Source organism: Danio rerio, chromosome 5 (genome assembly GCF_052040795.2).
Source record: "Danio rerio strain M-AB ecotype USA chromosome 5, GRCz13ab, whole genome shotgun sequence".
NCBI classification, from domain to species: Eukaryota; Metazoa; Chordata; class Actinopteri; order Cypriniformes; family Danionidae; genus Danio; species Danio rerio.
The window spans coordinates 62239119-62257977 of record NC_141025.1 but is presented as its reverse complement, the minus strand read 5'-3'; the positions used below and the strand labels follow the sequence as shown (position 1 = coordinate 62257977).

General features: G+C 33.8%; 1 protein-coding gene across 1 annotated transcript in view; it reads left to right on the top strand.

The window, feature by feature from the left end:
* wdr36 (WD repeat domain 36) overlaps positions 1 to 18859 on the top strand; it is a 47620-nt gene that overhangs the window by 14788 nt on the left and 13973 nt on the right. Inside the window, exons 5-16 of the mRNA NM_001308831.1 lie at positions 49 to 181; positions 3020 to 3074; positions 3302 to 3434; positions 3511 to 3686; positions 3794 to 3914; positions 5580 to 5645; positions 6160 to 6243; positions 8813 to 8967; positions 9055 to 9169; positions 9248 to 9413; positions 11625 to 11733; positions 15657 to 15736. Coding sequence (NP_001295760.1) covers positions 49 to 181; positions 3020 to 3074; positions 3302 to 3434; positions 3511 to 3686; positions 3794 to 3914; positions 5580 to 5645; positions 6160 to 6243; positions 8813 to 8967; positions 9055 to 9169; positions 9248 to 9413; positions 11625 to 11733; positions 15657 to 15736 — 1393 coding nt within the window. The remainder of the gene's footprint in view (positions 1 to 48; positions 182 to 3019; positions 3075 to 3301; positions 3435 to 3510; positions 3687 to 3793; positions 3915 to 5579; positions 5646 to 6159; positions 6244 to 8812; positions 8968 to 9054; positions 9170 to 9247; positions 9414 to 11624; positions 11734 to 15656; positions 15737 to 18859) is intronic.

Below are 18859 nucleotides of genomic sequence, written 5' to 3'. Positions count from 1 at the left end.
ATTGATTTGTTTTTACAATGCATGTATTATGTTTTGTCATCCTTACAGACACATATCTGCAGATTTCATATGACAAAGCATCTTTTGAGGTCTCCGCTTTGATGCATCCGAGCACCTACCTGAACAAAATCCTGTTTGGAAGCAGTCAAGGGAGTCTTCAGTTATGGAACATCAAATCAAAGTATGCACTTCTAAGCTAGTGAACGCTGAATGTAGATTGTCATATATAGGATTCCGTGACCCTTAAAGTTTGTTTTATGATTTAATGATATGAAGCTGGTTTATTAAATTAAATTGCGTTGCTTAAAATATTATACATTTTGGATAGCTGAGTATCTTGTAGAACTTTTTTTTTATTTTTAGCATTTTGTGCAGTTTTGTACGTTTTGAACCTTAAAGTTTAAACTGCAAGCGGTAAAATCGTAATTATTTTATAAATATTTAAAAAATAAAATGATTAAATGGATTTAATTACCTATTTTCTAAAAAAAATTAATTTCTTTTGTCTTTGCCTTAATGCCAGTACATACTATTGCTATAGTTATTTTGCAAGATACTAGCATTCAGCAGTAAGTGCAATTTAAAGACCTAAAAAGTTGGGTTAATTAGACAATTGTTTATGTAGCCAATCAAAAAAAAAAAACAACAACTAACAATGTAATAAAAAAATAGCTTTTATTCCAGCCAAACTAAAAGATTTAAGACATTCTTTGGAAAAAAAAAGTCCCACTTTATATTAAGTGTCCTTAACTACTATATACTTGAATCAAAAAATAAATACAATGTACTTATGGTGTTTATAAGGTATTTGAGAACACTTGTGGTGCTCTTGAGTTGGGATAGGGGTTGGGTTATGGACAGGTTTGGTGGTATGGGTAGGTTTAAGGGTGGGTTAAGGTGTAGGAAATGGTCAGCAGTGTATTTACAAATGTAATTACAGAAGTTAATTACAGATGTAATTACATTCAGGTTAGGGCTGCTAGATTATGGCAAAAACCATAATCACGATTATTTTGGGCATAATTGTAATCACAATTATTCAAAACGATTATCAGTTGAAGTCAAAATTATTCGCCCTTCTGTGAATTTATTGTTATATATAAATATTTCTCAAATGATGTTTAACAGAGGATTTTTTTACAGTATTACCTATAGTATTTTTTCTTCTGGAGAAAGGCTTATTTGTTTTATTTCAGCTAGAATAAAAGCAGGTTTAAATATTTTGAAACATATTTTAATAGCTTGATATTATTAGCCCCCTCAAGCAATATATTTTTTTGATTGTCTGCAGAAGAAACTACTGTTATGTAATGACTTGCCCAATTACCCTAATTAAGCCTTTGTGTCACTTTAAGCTGAATACTAGTATCTTGAAAAATATCTAGTAAAATATAATGTACTGTCATCATAGTAAAAATAAAATAAATAAGTTATTAGAAATGAGTTATTAAATCTGTTATATTTAAACTGTGCTTTAAGCATCTTCACTGTATTTTTGATTTTATTATTGATTAATAATAAAAACAGTCGGCAGCAGCTAGGAAATTGCGCGCTTTCACTTTAAGAATTGTGCGGCTCTGATATGGTTTCTCTTTCACGTGTCTTTTAATTCTCAACTTGTGTGTTTATTAAACAAATGAGGGTCAATATGAATAATCACTAAACACCGCGCTCTGACACAAATGTGCATGTATTTGACCATTAAAGCGCTCGCATTAAGATGGCGTTAGATGTTCGTGTGTGTTATGCTGTCTAAGGCCAAGCGCGCGCGCAAACACACACACACGCTACCTGTCCGAGGCTAAGCACGGCGCGCACACACACAACAGCACGTGCTCTTTTGCGCTTTAAAAAATATGAATGATGCGCATCCCGTGCTGCAAAAGTTACATTACAGCACATGCTTTAAGTCATTTTCTTGTGGAACAGAGCTTTGCACAGCAACACGTGTACAACTGGTAAGTGGGTGGTATGTGATGGAATAATCGTTTATTTTGATTAATGGTTTTTCATAATTGTTACAAAGCCAAAATCGAAATCGGATTTTCGATTAATTGCGCAGCCCTAATACCTAATCAATCAGACACAATAAATACATGTATTTTCACAATAAGTACATTGTAACAAACTATTAATTCCTTTGTAAGTACATATTAGTTAAGGCCTCTTAATATAAAGTGGGACCAAAAAATATTCACAGTTTATTAGGAAATACAGTGGCCCCTTGTTATTTGTGGGAGTAAAAATAACCCGCAATAGGCGAAATGTGTAAAGTAGTCAGCTTTATTTTTTACAATTATTCTAGATGTTTTAAGGCTGTAAAACCTCTCAATACACACCTTATACACTTTTCTCTGGCAGGCATAACCATTTTCACTTTTCTCTCTTGTTTAAATGCTCTCATAGTTAAAACTTTTGTAGAAAAATAGGTCCAGTATTACAGAATAAAACCAAAGATCAAACCTGTTGTCAGGTGCAAACATACTGTACATGAGACACGGAAGAGATTGATTGACAATTGACTACAGTCAATCAGGAAGCAGAACAAAATGTTCTGTAAAAAAAAAAGGGAAGCATGACAAATCGCACAAAAAAAGTTTGTGAAACTACAAGGCTGCGAAAGTTTAACCACGTTATAGCGAGGGACCATTGAATTGTGAAAATGTCCTTGCTCAATTAAGCATCACTTCGGAAATTTTTTAAAAAGACACATAAGAGGGCTATTAATTTTGCCTTCACTGACTGTATTTGTCTATTAAATGCATATTTCTTTTTACACATTATAATAAGAAACATGTTAGAAGAGAAGAGCAATACACATAATTATCATGAAAACCACAAAATTATGTCAGATATTACTCAAAAATTTGAATATTTTGTGTTTTGATTGGATACAAGAAATACCTGAACTTTTCCTAACAAACTTTCCGATTGTAGTTGGGCTATTTCTTTATTCTTACTTGTAATGTAGTTTAGAAAATATTGTTAGTAAAAAATAAACCTTCTTCTGTTAATACAGCAAACTCCTGTTCACATTTTCTGGATGGTCAGCTGCTGTTACTGTTCTTCAACAGGTTGGTTTCAACATTTCTGTTCTTTACTTAAGCTCATTTAAGATCTAGACATAATCACAATTTACTAAAGCTGTAAAAAAAAAAAACAAAAAAAAAAAAAAAAACTTTCAAGTATCTTCTCCAGGATGTTGTGTCCGGTTCAAAAGGATGCTCTCACACATTTTTCAGAGTTAAATAACATAATAATATTCCTACCTACTATAATAGATCATTGTTATTATTTATAGACCCCAGCTGTGGATGTTGTAGGTGTGGGTTTAGCATCTGGCCAGATCATCATTCACAATATTAAATTTGACGAAACACTTATGAAGTTCCAACAAGACTGGGGTCCAATCACAGCTTTATCCTTCAGGACAGGTAATATATTACACATAACATCTACGCTCTACTCTTTAAACCATTACATTTCACTTAAATTATCTTTGTGTCACAGATGGACATCCAATAATGGCATCTGGAAGTCCTATTGGACACATAGGACTGTGGGATTTAGAGGAGAAGAAACTAGTCAGTCAAATGCGAGATGCTCATACAACCGCAATCGCTGGCCTCACGTTTCTTCAAAATGAACCTCTTTTGATCACCAACGGAGCGGATAATGCAATACGGGTTTGTATTGTGTGCTCAGACTTGTTTTTTTTTTCTAATAAATATCATTCAGAATATGAATTTGAATGTGGGTTATGTGTATGAACACTTGTTACAATGGCCTGTAGGTGTGGATTTTTGACGTTGCTGGTGGAGATGGTCGTCTGCTCAGACAGAGGATGGGTCACAGCGCCCCACCAACAAAAATTCGCCATTATGATCAAAGTGGCTTGAACATTCTTAGCGCAGGTACTTTCATTACTAATAAATTATGAAGATTATATTTTATTCATTCAATCAATCAATGAACTGCTGTGATGTAATTTCAAATAAAATTAGTCCAATGCGAAGTTTGGAATTTGCTTTCAATTCTGACCTTTTTAGAAAAGACCGATGTTTACTATAAATGAAAGCAACACTAACTGTTTTTTTCTAGGAATGCACAATATATTGGCGGCCATATCGATATTTGCTGATAAATGCTATATTTAATGTTATCGTTATCGATCCAATGTCAAAATTAGGCTGATATCTTTAAGCCAATAGATAACATAAGATAACATTGTACAGAACTAACTGCCTCACGCATTCGCAGGTCAAAATTGTTCAGTGGACTATAAAGAAGCTTTCCTTACATTGTTTATTTCTTCAAAGTTCTTTGTGTGGTATTGTTGTGTTTCTTTGTGTTTGATAGAATGCCATTGTGTATTTTGGGTAAAATATTACGTGTAAACAGTAGCAGTGATGCACACGTGCTAAGCAACTTTTTGGGTTGTTTGTAATCTAATATGATTATTAGTTATTATCAACGCGTTGCTTGCTGTGTGTTATTGATGTAAGATTGTATTCAGTTTGATGAGCATATTTCTAATGATTATAATGAGCGCACATGATGACTATAACCACGCACACACACATAGTGACTAGTGAGCCATCAGAGCCTACACAACAGCAGGGGAGAGGTGCGCTGTGTTTGTCATAAAGTCATCTATTCCCAATGCTCAGGTGTTGAATCAAAATTTCAAGGACAAATCTGACTCCTCTTCGTGTGCGCGCACAACCCAGCACCTGCGGTTAAACTCTCAAACTAACATCGGTTTATTATAAACCTTTCATCGATCATTTTCCCTCAATTGACAGCAAGAACAAACATGGAAGTGTTGTCTGATTGACAAGCAGTGCCAACGTGTTCCTAAGAATCTAAAATGCCAAATGGGACCAATTTATGCCACATTTTCTAAAGTAAATGAAACAATCCGTATTTTGATTTTTCACTTGTATGGTGGCTCTAAACTGTCAAAATACCTCTCAAAATGCCTTTTCGGACATTACATATTTCTACATATGTACATTACTGTAACACGTTTTATTCAAGAACATTTGAGCTGGTTTCAGTTTATAGCTCTTTCATTTTTATTTTACATAAAATATATTTTATTAATTTTAACTTGTTTGTTAATTAAGTGACATTTCGTTATATGAAAAATGTATTTTTTGCATTCTGATTTATGTGAAATAATGAATATAGGTCTTTATAATCACCTTGCCATTTTGAAATAGTTTTTTTGCTTTGAGTAGGCTATTCAATTCATATGGTCAATTCAAACTTTTATGAAGTTTTTAAAATAAAATCAGTTGTTCACTTTATAAAAATGTCAAAATGTATATTATTTGGCTATAGTATATCGGTTATCTGCTTCCAATTATTAAGAGTTATCGGTTATCGATATCAGCCCAAAAATCTATAACATGCATCCCTAGTTTTTATTTTATTTTATTTTTTTTCATGTTTGATACTATAAAGTTGTTTATATAAATAAAAAGGACAAGGGATGACTTGAATGCAGTAATGCAGAGATATTGCAAACATCCACATCAAGTGTTTGGACGTAATGGGTTTTCTTATTGTAATAGGTCAAGATGGCACTTTGCAGTCCTTTTCGACTGTTCATGAAAGGTTCAACAAGAGTTTGGGGCATGGTAAGAACCACTTGGCATTTTTATGTGCATGTCAAATTTCAAAACTCCTTTTTTAAACAAACAGAATCACAAAATAAGTACTGTATTACAGTTAATTGGTAACACTTTACAAAAAGGTTCATTAGTTAATGCATTTACTAACATGAACTAATTATGAACAACACTTGTACAGCATTTATTAATCATAATTGAACATTTACTAATGCATTATTCACATCCAAGTCCATGCTTGTTAACATTAATTAATGCACCATGAGTTAACATGAACTAACAATGAACTACTGTATTTTCTTTAACTAACGTTAACTAACATGAACAATTACAGTAGTAAATGTATTGTTCATTGCTTGTTCATGTTAGTAAATGCATTAATTAACATTACCCAATGAACCTTATTGTAAATTGTGACCAGTTAATTATTTATTTTGGCTGTTTTGACCATTGATGTCATATTGTTTATCTTTTCATAATAATTGCTGTGAATTTCTTTTGTAATGTTTTATTCTACCAACAGGAACCCTCAACAAAGCAAAAGCTAAAAAGAAAGGCGTGAAGTATGACACAGCGAAACTCCCATCCATCACAACATTTGCTTCAGGTTTGATTTATTATCTCATTCTGAATTAGGTTTACTAAAGTCTTTGTTGTCATTTAGGCTACATTCACACTGTGAGGCTTAGTGCTCAAATCTGATTTGACAGATTTTTTTGCATGGCTGTTCACACTCATATAAATGTGGCCAATATTAGATTTGCAGTGTGAACAGATCGTGGTCCTAAACTGATCCGCTAAAGTACAATTACGGACAGCACAAAATGTCTAATTATGCACAATGTGTATACTGTATGAAGCACATAGTCAGATTATGCTATAATGATTATTGCCCGCGTGTGTGGCTCAGATCTGTTTTTGTCATGACCGTATGAACAGTACAAACCACATAGAATCTGATCTTTTCAGTTCATGATTTGTGCCACTTTCATATGTTGTGTTAAATTACATGCAGATTAGGGTTGCACTATACTGGAAAAATATGCGATCTTGTTGAATATTCAATAACACTACAACATTTCTCTAGAAAAATGAACTTTCAGATGTGGTTCATTTTAATTCAGACTAAAAACTGTGAAGGTGCTAACATGAAGTCTTTAAAACACAGTGATTGTGTGAAATCCTCAGCAGATATTCAGACTCTGATTACCTGTTGTCATTTTTGTCTCTTATCTTGACTTGATTTATTATCAGCTCTGGGTTCACCTTTTGGTCTCTCCAGCCAATAGCAAAACAGCAACTTCTGGGGAGGCGGGGATAAAGATAGCATGGTCCCATGTGATTGGTCAAATTTAGATAAACAGCAAATTTTAAATCAAATTTATCATGCATGCCTGCGATGCGTATATTGCACATACTATTATTGCCATAACGATGTTGTGCAGCCCTAATACAGATGTTTTGCAATGTGACTTAGGTGTATAAGGTTTGGTTGGAATTCATGTGACTTTCACATTGTTCTCATTCTACATGTTGTTATTCTGCATTTACTACACCAGTGTGGTCAGTCTAGTTTTCTGAAGTGATTGTTCACATTGTGTGATTTCAAATGTTCAGCACGTTGCGTGATCAGCCGCTAAATTCAAATCTGCTTTACCACAAGGGCTGGTGCTGTGCCAGAGAAACAAGCGTGGCAAGATTAACGTAGATCACAACCTATCTGTGATTTCAATCACATTTATTTTAGGTTTCAGACACTTTAGTGCAAGCAAACCAACCATTTATAATACACTACTGTTGTCTGCAAATATGGCAGTATCAGTCATAATAAACATAATCTGATGATCCATGCTTTATTCACTTCATGCAGTATACAAATTGTGTACATAATTAGAATGTTTATTCAGTCTGTTGATGTTCTTTTGCGCATGTGGGTCAGTCTAGGACCATAATCAAGTCACACTGAAAATCGGATACTGGACGCATTTAAAAGAACAATGTCAGCAGCTATGCAAAAAATAAATCTAAGGAAAAAATTGATTTGAACACTAAGTAGTGTGAACATAGTCTTGTTCACCTTCATGTGGTTCCTAATCCATTTGTTTGGTGAATATTTTAAGCTTAAAAATTAAAATTATTATCTTAAAAATAATTCATGTCTCGATTTAGATAAATTGCAACTGTTTAGAGTTAGACCTTTATTTACGTATAATCAAATCTCATGGGTTTGATGTGTCATGATGAAGATGTATGATTGATTAATGTTAATTTTTGTACTATTCATTTCATCCATTTTGAACTATCCACCTTTTTCCTCAGGTGATTGCTGCATTTCAAATTATGGGGTTCACTTTGAATATGGGGAACTTTAATTTAAAAGAACTTAAATAATTAAAAAAATAAGGTTGCTCTACAAATGACCCACAAATATAGAGAGTCCCGTTTGGGAGTTTATCTTTGTGATTTATTGTAATCATGATGTTTTGCTTGCTATTTTAAAAAGACTTTACTTGTTCCAAACCTCTGAGCTTCTTTTTTGTCTATCTAACACAATATAAGATATTTTAAAGAATGCTGAAAGCATTTAACCATTAACTTTTATAGTATTTGTTTTGCCTACTATGGAAGTCAATGGTGAGTCAAAAAGTGACTGAGTAAATTAAAATATACTTTGGGATGAACTATCCCTTTAATGTAACTTCAGCATCGGACCAAAAATACTTTTGGCAAGAACTCTTTGGAGTTCATGTTCATTCTCCAATTGTTTCATCTCATTTTTTTTTTCTTAAAGAACATCAATATTCACTTAAAACACATAACATTGCTGTGGAAAAAAATAGTCCCATATTTTTGGGTTTGTCTGTTAAAAGGTATTTGCTAATACTGGCATGTTTTATTTCAAAATTTAATGGATGAACTTTGAGGAGAATAATTGTCTGTAGTTTTATTTTTTATATATATATATATATATATATATATATATATATATATATATATATATATATATATATATATATATATCACTGATTATTTACATTTAGCGAAAAATACTCCCATAATTCACACATTAGCATCGGGAAAAGGGTGGATGTGTTTACCTATAAATAACCCAATAAAGCAAGAAGTTGAAACTTTGTTTATTGTTGCTAATATTCGAGTCTACTTATTGTGTGTAGAAACAGCACGTCAGAGTGACTGGGATGGCATTATTGCATGCCATCGTGGCTTTCTTATGACAACATCATGGAACTACCAGAAGGGTTCAATGGGTGCGCACAAACTGGAGCCTGAACGATTCAACAGGAACCGTAGCCTCAATGTCCATGCAACTGTAAGTGTCAAGATGTGATGCTAGTTTATATTATCATATAGCTTTATAACAGACTTCTGATCGGATTTGGTCAATTTGGTTGTCCAGGCTGTGGATATCAGCTCTTGTGGGAACTTTGCTGTGATTGCGCTGTCTTCGGGACACATCGATGTGTACAACATGCAGTCTGGTCTTCATCGTGGGCATTATGGAGAGGACAAGGGTGAGTTACCATACTTAATATCAGGAGTGAAAGAAATGTCAATTCTGATTTCAATGGAGTTATTTTGTTTGTGTACAGCACATGAAGGGCCTGTGCGAGGAGTGGCTGTGGATGCTTTAAACCAGTTGACTTTTAGTGTGGGAGCAGACCATCTTCTGAAAATCTGGAAGTTCAAATCAAAAGAGCACTTACATACTCACAGGTTACCTGCAGCCCCGGCATCATCTCTGCTTCACAGGGACAGGTATTAGACATATCTTTATTTGTTTGTTTGTCTTAAGTATTAGGAATTTACCGAATTATTGGCAATCTCAAATATATGACCTTGAATGACAAAACCTCTTTTAACCTCTAAGTCTTATGTTCCATGGGTATGCAGGGTTTAACGATAAGGATTTTTGCTACTGGTCCGATCGGGCAAGTGGTTTAGATTTTTACTTGCCCTGCCAAAATTTTCACTGGCCCCACCAAAAAAAGAGAAGTTAATAGCTATTTTTAACCACATATTTTAAACAATGTGTCAAAAATAAAGTCTGTAAATCTAGAATTTCAATACTTAAAAAACAATTGTAAATATAAGTGTTATGCAAACAAAAAGAGCAGTATGGAAAATGTGGAGGCATTTTATTGCAGTTTGAAATTATTTTAAAAAAAATGGTGGCTGACTTGTCAAACTGACGGCAAACTATGCATAACATCACTTCATTATTATTTTGTTGTGTTGTTTTCATGTAAATGTCTACTTCCAACACGTTAGAGACAGACATTTTCGTTTAGCCTTTTAATTTGATGTTGCCGCCATGTTGCTGTTTCTACGCTGTACTGGTTGTTACCAGGTTACAAAAAAAAAAATAGCCTGGTCAAATCAATCAGATGAATCAGACGAATCAGAAAGCAATATGTTGTTTACGACATTACAGAGAAGGTAGCATTTAAAGATTTGCGGACACAAACTTAAAATGCATGAAATTGACAAATAGTCACAGACAAATTAAAAATTAGTGACAAGGCAGCACTGTCCCAATCGGGCCATTAATGATCCGGTCTACTGTCCCAAGTGTCTCTCACGCTGGCCCTGGGCCACCGGTCAGTCCTTATTGTTGAGCCCCGCTATGTTTTTCGCATAACCAAAAATACATTGTATGGATCAAAATTATTATCTTTCTTTTATGCCCAAAATCATTAGAATATTAAGTAAAGATCATGTTCCAGGAAGATACTGGTCATATTTTCTACTGTAAATAAACCAAAACACAATTTTTCATTGGTAATTTGAACAACTTTAATGGTCATTTTGCTCAGTATTTAAAAAAAAAAAATTTTGGAAACCTCAGATCTCAGATTTTCAAAAAGGTTGTATCTCAGTCGAATATTGTCCTATCTTAACAAACTAAATCAATAAAAAGCTAGTTTAATCAGCATTCAGGTTATGTTTAAATCCTAGTTTTTAAAAACCGAACATTTATGACCAGTTTTGTTGTGCTGGGTCACATGTTTGGTTGAAAATAAATTCTTGCAAGGGCTGAAATCATTGTTATGTTTAATTAGCTGTTCTCCAATGCTTTATTTTTACTGTATTATATTGTATAATAATACATTTCTTGTTTTTATTCAATCTTCATTCTGAAATATAGTCTGCTCTGTTTACAGTTTATGTGTGAACATATTTGTAGTGTGTAAGCAGTAGTCATATTGTTTTGAAAGGTGTCAATCTAGGGCCATATATAATTGCAAATTAAAAGAAAGTGTTGCAAACAAAAATAAAGTATTGAGCAAAAAAAAGAAATAAATAAATGTAAATCTCAAAAAATTGCATAGCAGAAATAAATTTTTGAGAAATAAAAATAAAATTTAATAAACTAAAAAAAGAACTGTAAACTAAAACTAAAAAAAGATCTGTCCACTCAATTGCAGTGCTCATTTTGATTTGCTATTAATTCAACCGTGAGTTTGCGATGCTGATTTCTTTTTGCACTTTACGTTTCTGCACGTTTACTTTGTGGCCCTGATTTGACAAGGGGGCGTAATCAAGGGAACTTGAACTGCATCCATTTAAGCGATGTCATCAGCTGGAGACAGTTTTACTGAGGTGGCCTTACAGCCCAGTGGGTCTGGGCCTGCAGTAAATGCCCTAGTTCACTTGACTCTGCCCCCCATACCTGGCACTACTCCCCTATTTCGCGGGAGTCTCCCGTATTTCAAACCCATCTCCCGTTTTGTCATTTCTTCTGGAAAACTCCTGGAATTTCACCCCCTTCCCCCAGAACTCAGCTTTTTGGTGCAATCTATAACATCCCTGGATTGCTGAGTATTCCGATGGCACCCTTTCAGGTCGCTTCACTCCCCTTAAGTCACCTCAGTGAAACAGCAGCATAGTGTGCATGACAAGTAATGTAAATAAACATTAAGTGTTCATAGCTCTTAAAAGATGTTCATTTTTGTTCTTTTCAAACAGTGGGATGCTCGCCATTGCTCTAGATGTTTTTGCCATTCACATTTTGGACGTGGAAACTAGGAGGATTGTCCGCAAATTCTCTGGACATCGTGGCCAGATCAATGACATGGTGTGTTTCAGCTTCACGAGAGCCTAGCTTTCCTTATTATTATTTGAGATTCACACATATCTTTGGTAATCTTTCATAACTTTCACCCAGAAATGAAAATTCTGTTATTAATTACTCACCTTCACGTGATTCTTATCCCCTAAGATTTTTGTTTATCTTCAGAACACAAGTTAAGATAATTTAGGTGAAATTAGAGAGCTCCCTCGTCCTCCATAGACAACAATGGTTCAAAGTCCAGCAGTCGGTCCTTCAAATGTGAATTACTCAATTAGGCAAGGCAAGTTTATTTATAAAGCACATTTCATACATAATAATAATGCAAAGTCCTTTACATAAACAGGAATAAAAGAGACAACTAAAAGAAAATAAAAACAAAGAACAAAAATAAAAAAAATGTTAAAAACAGATTAAATGTGTTAAAACTGGTTATAAAAGAATGAAAAAAAGAAAGACATAATAGTGCAATCTTTCAGACATAGCACAGTGCTCATTTAGTAAAGGCACATCTAAAATAATGTGTGCTCAGTCTTGATTTTGAATGTGCCTAATGTTGAAGCGCATCTGACGACTTGTGGAAGCTGATTCCAGCAGCGGGGGCCGTATAACAGTAGCTGAAGGCGGATTTTCCCTGCTTTGACTGAACCCTTGGAATTTCTAGTTTATTTGATCCTAAAGGTCTGAGTGATCTGGAACAGGTATGTAAACTCAAACTCACTTGAGAACAGCTTATTTATAAACAGGATTAGGTCATTTCAAGTAAAAGTGATAATTTAAGTTAATATATTTCCCCAATTTCTGTTTGAGAGAGAGAAGATTTTTTTTCAACCTATTTTTTAAATAGTTTTAATAACTCATTTCTAATAACTGATTTATTTTATCTTTGCCATGATGAGAGTAAATAACATTTGACTAGACATTTTTAAAGACACTTCTATACAGCTTAAAGTAACATTTAAAGGCTTAACTATTTAATTAGGTTCACTTGGCAGGTTAGTGTAATTAGGCTAACTTTGTATAACGATGGTTTGTTCTGCAGACAAAAAAAAAAAATAAAAAAAAAAAAATATATATATATATATATAGCTTAATTTTGACCTTTTAAAATGGGGTTTAAAAAATTAAAAACTGCTTTTATTTCTAGCTGAAATAAAACAAAAAAGACTTTATCTTAGAGGAAAAATATTATCAGACATACTGTGAAAATGTCCTTGCTCTGTTAAACATCATTTCATAAATATTTAAAAAAAGATAAACTAATTCAAAGTGGGGCCGAAAATTCTGACTTCAACTGTGTATATGTATATATATATATATATATATATATATATATATATATATATATATATATATATATATATATATATATATATATATATATACACACACATACAGTTGAAGTTGAATTTTGTCAGAATATATACAGTTGAAGTTAGAGGTCTAAATTTCCGAATAAATTGCGGGAGCGGTCGGTAACGGGTTTAATTTGGGACGGGAGCGGGCTGTCTAGCAATATCGCGGATATTGCTATGCGAATGAGAGAGAGAGAGAGCGAGCTTTGCCTGTGTGTGTGCTTGGTGCTTGTGTGTGTGTATGTTAGTGCACGCGCGCACAAATGAGAGAGAGAGAGCTTTCCCAGATAGCAAAATACACTCGGGCCAGTTCCAGCTAGATTCTCGCCTGCCGGAGACTTACCACTCAGCCTGGCTCCGGCTGCCGGACTCCGGATGCTTGTGGACTCACTGCCCGATTCCGGCCCGAATCAATCGGGCCAGATGCGGCAGCCGTAAGCGAGCCGACGCTGCATCCGAGCCGGAATCGGCCCGAGAGTAATGTGCGCTGCGGCCCGGAGCTGTCGCGACTCAGTATTTATATACCTTTATATAAAACCTTTTGGTATTACATTGGTACTTGATACATGGTATTACAAGTCTTTGAGTTGATATAACAGGAAACGCCTGTGTGTCTGCTTGGTGCTTGTGTGTGTGTTAGTGCGCGCGAGCGTATGAGAGAGATATTATATTAAATTCTTAATATAAGCGGGAGCGGTCGGGTTCAGGCTAAAACCTGGCGGGAGCGGGATTCAAAATTTTGTCCCGCTCAGATCTCTAGTTGAAGTCAAATATATATATATATATATATATATATATATATATATATATATATATATATATATATATATATATATATATATATATATATATATATATATATATATATATATATATATATATATATATATATATATATAAATGACTTCCATCTTTTTTTTTAAAATGTAATTTTAAAAAAGCTCTAATCTGCACTCTGAAATAAAAGTACAAAAAATGTTATGGAGTGGCACCTTTTTACAAGAACATCGTTGTACTTTTTAGTGATTAATATGTAGACTTTAGGTAGTAATGTTTTTAAGATATAAATATGGATCTTTAAGATACAAATGCAGATTTTTAAAACGTACTGCACCAGTTGAGCAATGTTATGCAACATTAATGGATATGCTGGTGATTTGATGGAGCAGGAGACACTTCTCAAATATAATAATACTTTTTTGAGACAAAATTTGATTAAAATAGCCAGATATGCCATGTGCCATAGAAGATTGGTTAATTGATTGCCCTGTGCCATTTGATTGGTTAATTACTAAAGAGATTCTGCTCTAAAGGTACAAATAAATAGCTAATTTCTAGAGACATGAGAGTGTAAACCCTGTACAAACAGCCCACAAAAGACCACAGCTCTAGTGTATTATATTTAACAAACCATTCAATTTTGCTCACATGTTGTCAGTGGCTTAAATAATTGAATATTAATCATAATATGTTGTCATTACACAGTTTTTTTCTCTCTCCAGCTTTCACAACACTTAAAATGACAGCCAGCAATCTGTTCAATTCACCCACTTATTTTAATCCGATTAGCCTGAGTTGAGTAATCAAGATTAAAAGATCTTGAATTTGTCAAATCATCTTAAATTGTTTAAGTGAGGTAGGAAGAACTGACCTATGAAAAGGAACCAAAAAATGTGTCCAAACCTTTTTTTTGTGACTTAAATGGTTCACTGTAATAATAAGAAGCTTCAAGAACATTTTTGTGTGACTAAAAAAAACTATAAAAATCCTTTGTATTTTCTTTCTTGTCAGGTATTCAGGGTGCACTTTTAAGTTGTACAGTAATAATTACTACTTTTCAGGTGGTAAACACACAATCAAAATATTCACCATAGTAAACACCCACCCTGTTCTGACATGGGATACATAGTTGAGGCAAGTCGCTTTTACTATTTCTTTTTTTTTTTTTTTTTGCAGAGAATAGTGTTCTTGAAGCTTCATATGATTACAGGTTAACCAGTTGAGTCACATAAAATGTTTTTGGTTCCTTTTTGGGACTTTGAACATCTCGTGACCACTAAAAATCTTAATTTAAACAAAGATTTTAGGGGATTTTGAGCGAAATAAAGGCAAGTATTTAATAACCGAATGTTCATTTATGGGTAAACCAGCCTTAAAAAAAAAAAGCCTATTAAAGTTGACAGTTGTCATGAAAAACTAAACTCTCTAATCATTTACTCACCAAAGTGGTCTTAACCTGTTCTTAAACCAATTGACCTTGTTTTTTCTGGAAAACACGATAGACATTTTTAGTGAAATGGAATGTGCAAAATTATGTAACCACTCGAAGGACTCGGAATGAGTTTTGGGCTATTGTTATAGATTTATTTGTTTATTTATTGGTCAGTATTGCAGCCTGACAAGTCACAATTACTATTGTGATTCCTAATGTGTAAAATATATGTTCTATATTGTGTTTTATGTAAGAAAATAAGCCAAACAGGTTTGCATAAAGGAGAGTAAATGTCTTTTTTAATTTTGAGGGTGAATTAAGTATGCTAATGTGTGTTTATGAAGCTTTTATGATTTTCCCAGACATTTAGTCCAGATGGACGTTGGCTGATTACAGCATCTATGGACTGCACCATCAGAACATGGGATCTTCCATCTGGCAGGTAAAACAATTTAGGGGACAAAGGCTGGTAAACAATGAGCTCCACACATAATAGAGGACATTACTGCACATTTATATTTGTGCATGTCAGTATTTGCTTAAGATACATTGTAAAAAAAAAAAAAAAAGTTTAAAGACCTTAACTATTTGTAGATAATCATCCACAAGTGTAAATCCCTCAACATAATTGGAAAAAACTTCATTGTTACTATGAAATTTTTTTGAATACAACAATGTTGTTCTTAATTTTCTTATTGGTTTAAAACATAAAAAAAATGTGATGCATATGTACTGTATTAGTAACTAAACATCAACCAAAAAAAAACAACCCTATCCCGACAGAGCCGTAAAAAATATATATATATACACATGCAAAAGTAAATAAATAATAATATTTATAAAATAAAAAGGTCAATTTTGTAAAATACATTGCAATCAACTATCATTTAATGCAATCAACTATCATTAAACACTTACACAGTATGATCACATTATTTGGTGTTACTCCACAGTTAGTCCATTCTCATCTAAAACAATGAAAGTCCCAATTCTTGGGAAAAAATATTGTTTGATTAAGTTAGTCTTTCCATTGCTATACAAGAAAACATTTCCTTTATCCAGAGTGACAGAGATGGACCATGAATACAAACTTCAGTTCACTTTACCAATAGTTTTAGAGAACACACCTATTAACTCTTTCCAAAAAGATGGCAAGTGTTCACATTGCTAAACAAAATGGAACAAAGTTTCCTATAATGTTAGAAAAGTCAGATAATTTCCACAAATGTCCAAAATGATTTTATTACATTTGTTTAACTTTTCTTGTATTATATATGTTTTCTTTATCCAATAATATTGGATTAGTTGAAAGTGGGCATTGATCGTTAATGTTTGCTCTTAAACACAACGTTCTTCCCATTCGTTTTCTGAACATTAACAGTCCAAGCCAGGTTTTTATGATATGTAGATTCTTTGGAAGCATTTACGAATTTGCTATACAGCATAGAAATATTGTATTTGGCAATGGGATCTTTAACTGCAATTTCATCTTAACTACGTTGGGCCTGGGCACTGACATGAATGAGTTTTACATAAAATTATGTATCTAAAGATACTTTAGAAATGAGACTGAGGAATTTTCTGTCTTTTCTTTAAGGTTTCAAATGTCAATATATATTATCTTCATAATGATCTGATATCTTCTGTAAGCCTTTCTGAAACCACAGCTTAAAACCCCTGTCTGATTTCCTTGAAACTAATATGTTACCCCAAATGGGAGAGAATTTAGATAGTACCTGCGTTTCTCCCAGCAAGATGTATTTTGTTTGAGTTTCTTTAAAGAATCAGAGTATAAATATGTGTCAAGACTCAGATTGCCTGTAAATTTTCTTTCAATTTGTATCAAATAATGCAAGATGAGCCAGCAAACAGTTGGTATAAAAATATATTTGAGAGTCGCGTCTCACCTCTTTTATAAGGAATATGAAGAAGTGTTAAGCCAGGGGTGTCCGAACTCGGTCCTTGAGGGCTGGTGTTATGCAGATTTTTGCTCCAACTTGCTTCAGGGATATTTCTAGAAAGCCCAGTAAGAGCTTGATTTGCTAGCCCCGGTGTGTCTGATTGGTGTTGGAACCAAACTGCAGAGCACCGGCCTTCCAAGACCGAGTTTGGACACTCCTGTGTTAAGCGAAGCCAAAAGCATCTATTCACTTGTTAAGTCGTGATGTATGAAATACTGTTTCTAGGTCCAAGCCGCTACACATTTGAATTAAGAAAATATTATTTTATAACCATGTCAGACATTAAATTGAATTTCATATAAAATCATGGTATCAGTATCTGGATCATTACACACACCAATATTTTAAAAATGTATAAAATATTAATCACTTAATCACTTGTTAATGCATTACTGCATCCTTATACACTACCTGACAAAAGTCTTGTCATGGATCCCAGTTGTAAGAGCAACAATTAGTAACTTGACTTTTAGTTGATCATTTTGAAGTGTCAGAAGGTTGATTTTTCTGTTGAACTGCATCCCAATCATCACAAATACTGCAGAAGACCCGCATGGAACCCACATAGACCCAAGATTCTCACAGAAATCAGTCAAGTTTGGTGAAGCAAAAATCATGGTTTGGGGTCACATTTAGTATGGGGCCGTGCGAGAGATCTGAAGAGTGGATGGCAACTTCAACAGCCTAAGGTATCAAGACACTTGTTCTGCCCATTACATTACAAACCACTAGAGAGGGCAAATTCTACAGCAGGATAGCGCTCCTCATACTTCAGCCTCCACATCAAAGTTAAGATTTGTGTTTGTGTTAAGATGGAGGCATTGAAGATAAATCCAAAGAATCTTGATTAATTCTGGGAGTCCTTAAAAAACGCTTTCTTTGCTATTCTTGATGACTTTATTAATAAGTTATTTGAGTCATTGCAGAGTTGTATGAATGCAGTTCAAGCTCACAACAGTCAAACAGAATATTTATTCTTTATTCACTGCACCATGACTTAATATTTTATACCCTGCATTATTTTAGTTTAGTGACAATATTTTTGTCTAAGCAAGGTCAGATCTTATTGTCCGAATGAAATAAATAAAAATCAAGGCATGATCATATTTTATTTTGGAAATATAAGCGTAATCTTTAGGAGTTTGCCTTTCATATAAGCCACTTCTGATACCAAATAATCAACTAGAAGTCAAGTTATTATTTGCTGTTCCTAAAACTTGGATACTGTAGGTGCAAAGACTTTTGTCAGGTAGTGTATTTTATACCATAAACGTATATGAATATTCTACATTTCTGCCAGCATTTCTTAACATGTTTGCAAGATTACTATGTGTTTCTCTAGAGCAGGGGTCACCAATCACGGTCCTGGAGGGCCGGTGTCCCTGCAAGGTTTAGCTCCAACTTGCCTCAACACACCTGCCTGGGTGTTTCAAGTATACCTAGTAAGAGCTTGATTGGCTTGTTCAGGTGTGTTTGATTAGGGTTGGAGCTAAAACTTGCAGGACACCGGCCCTCCAGGAACAAGTTTGGTGACCACTGCTCTAGATAAACCCTCAAACAAAAAGAAAGTGTTTGTATTATAAGTCTATTCTTTTCTTCAAGAC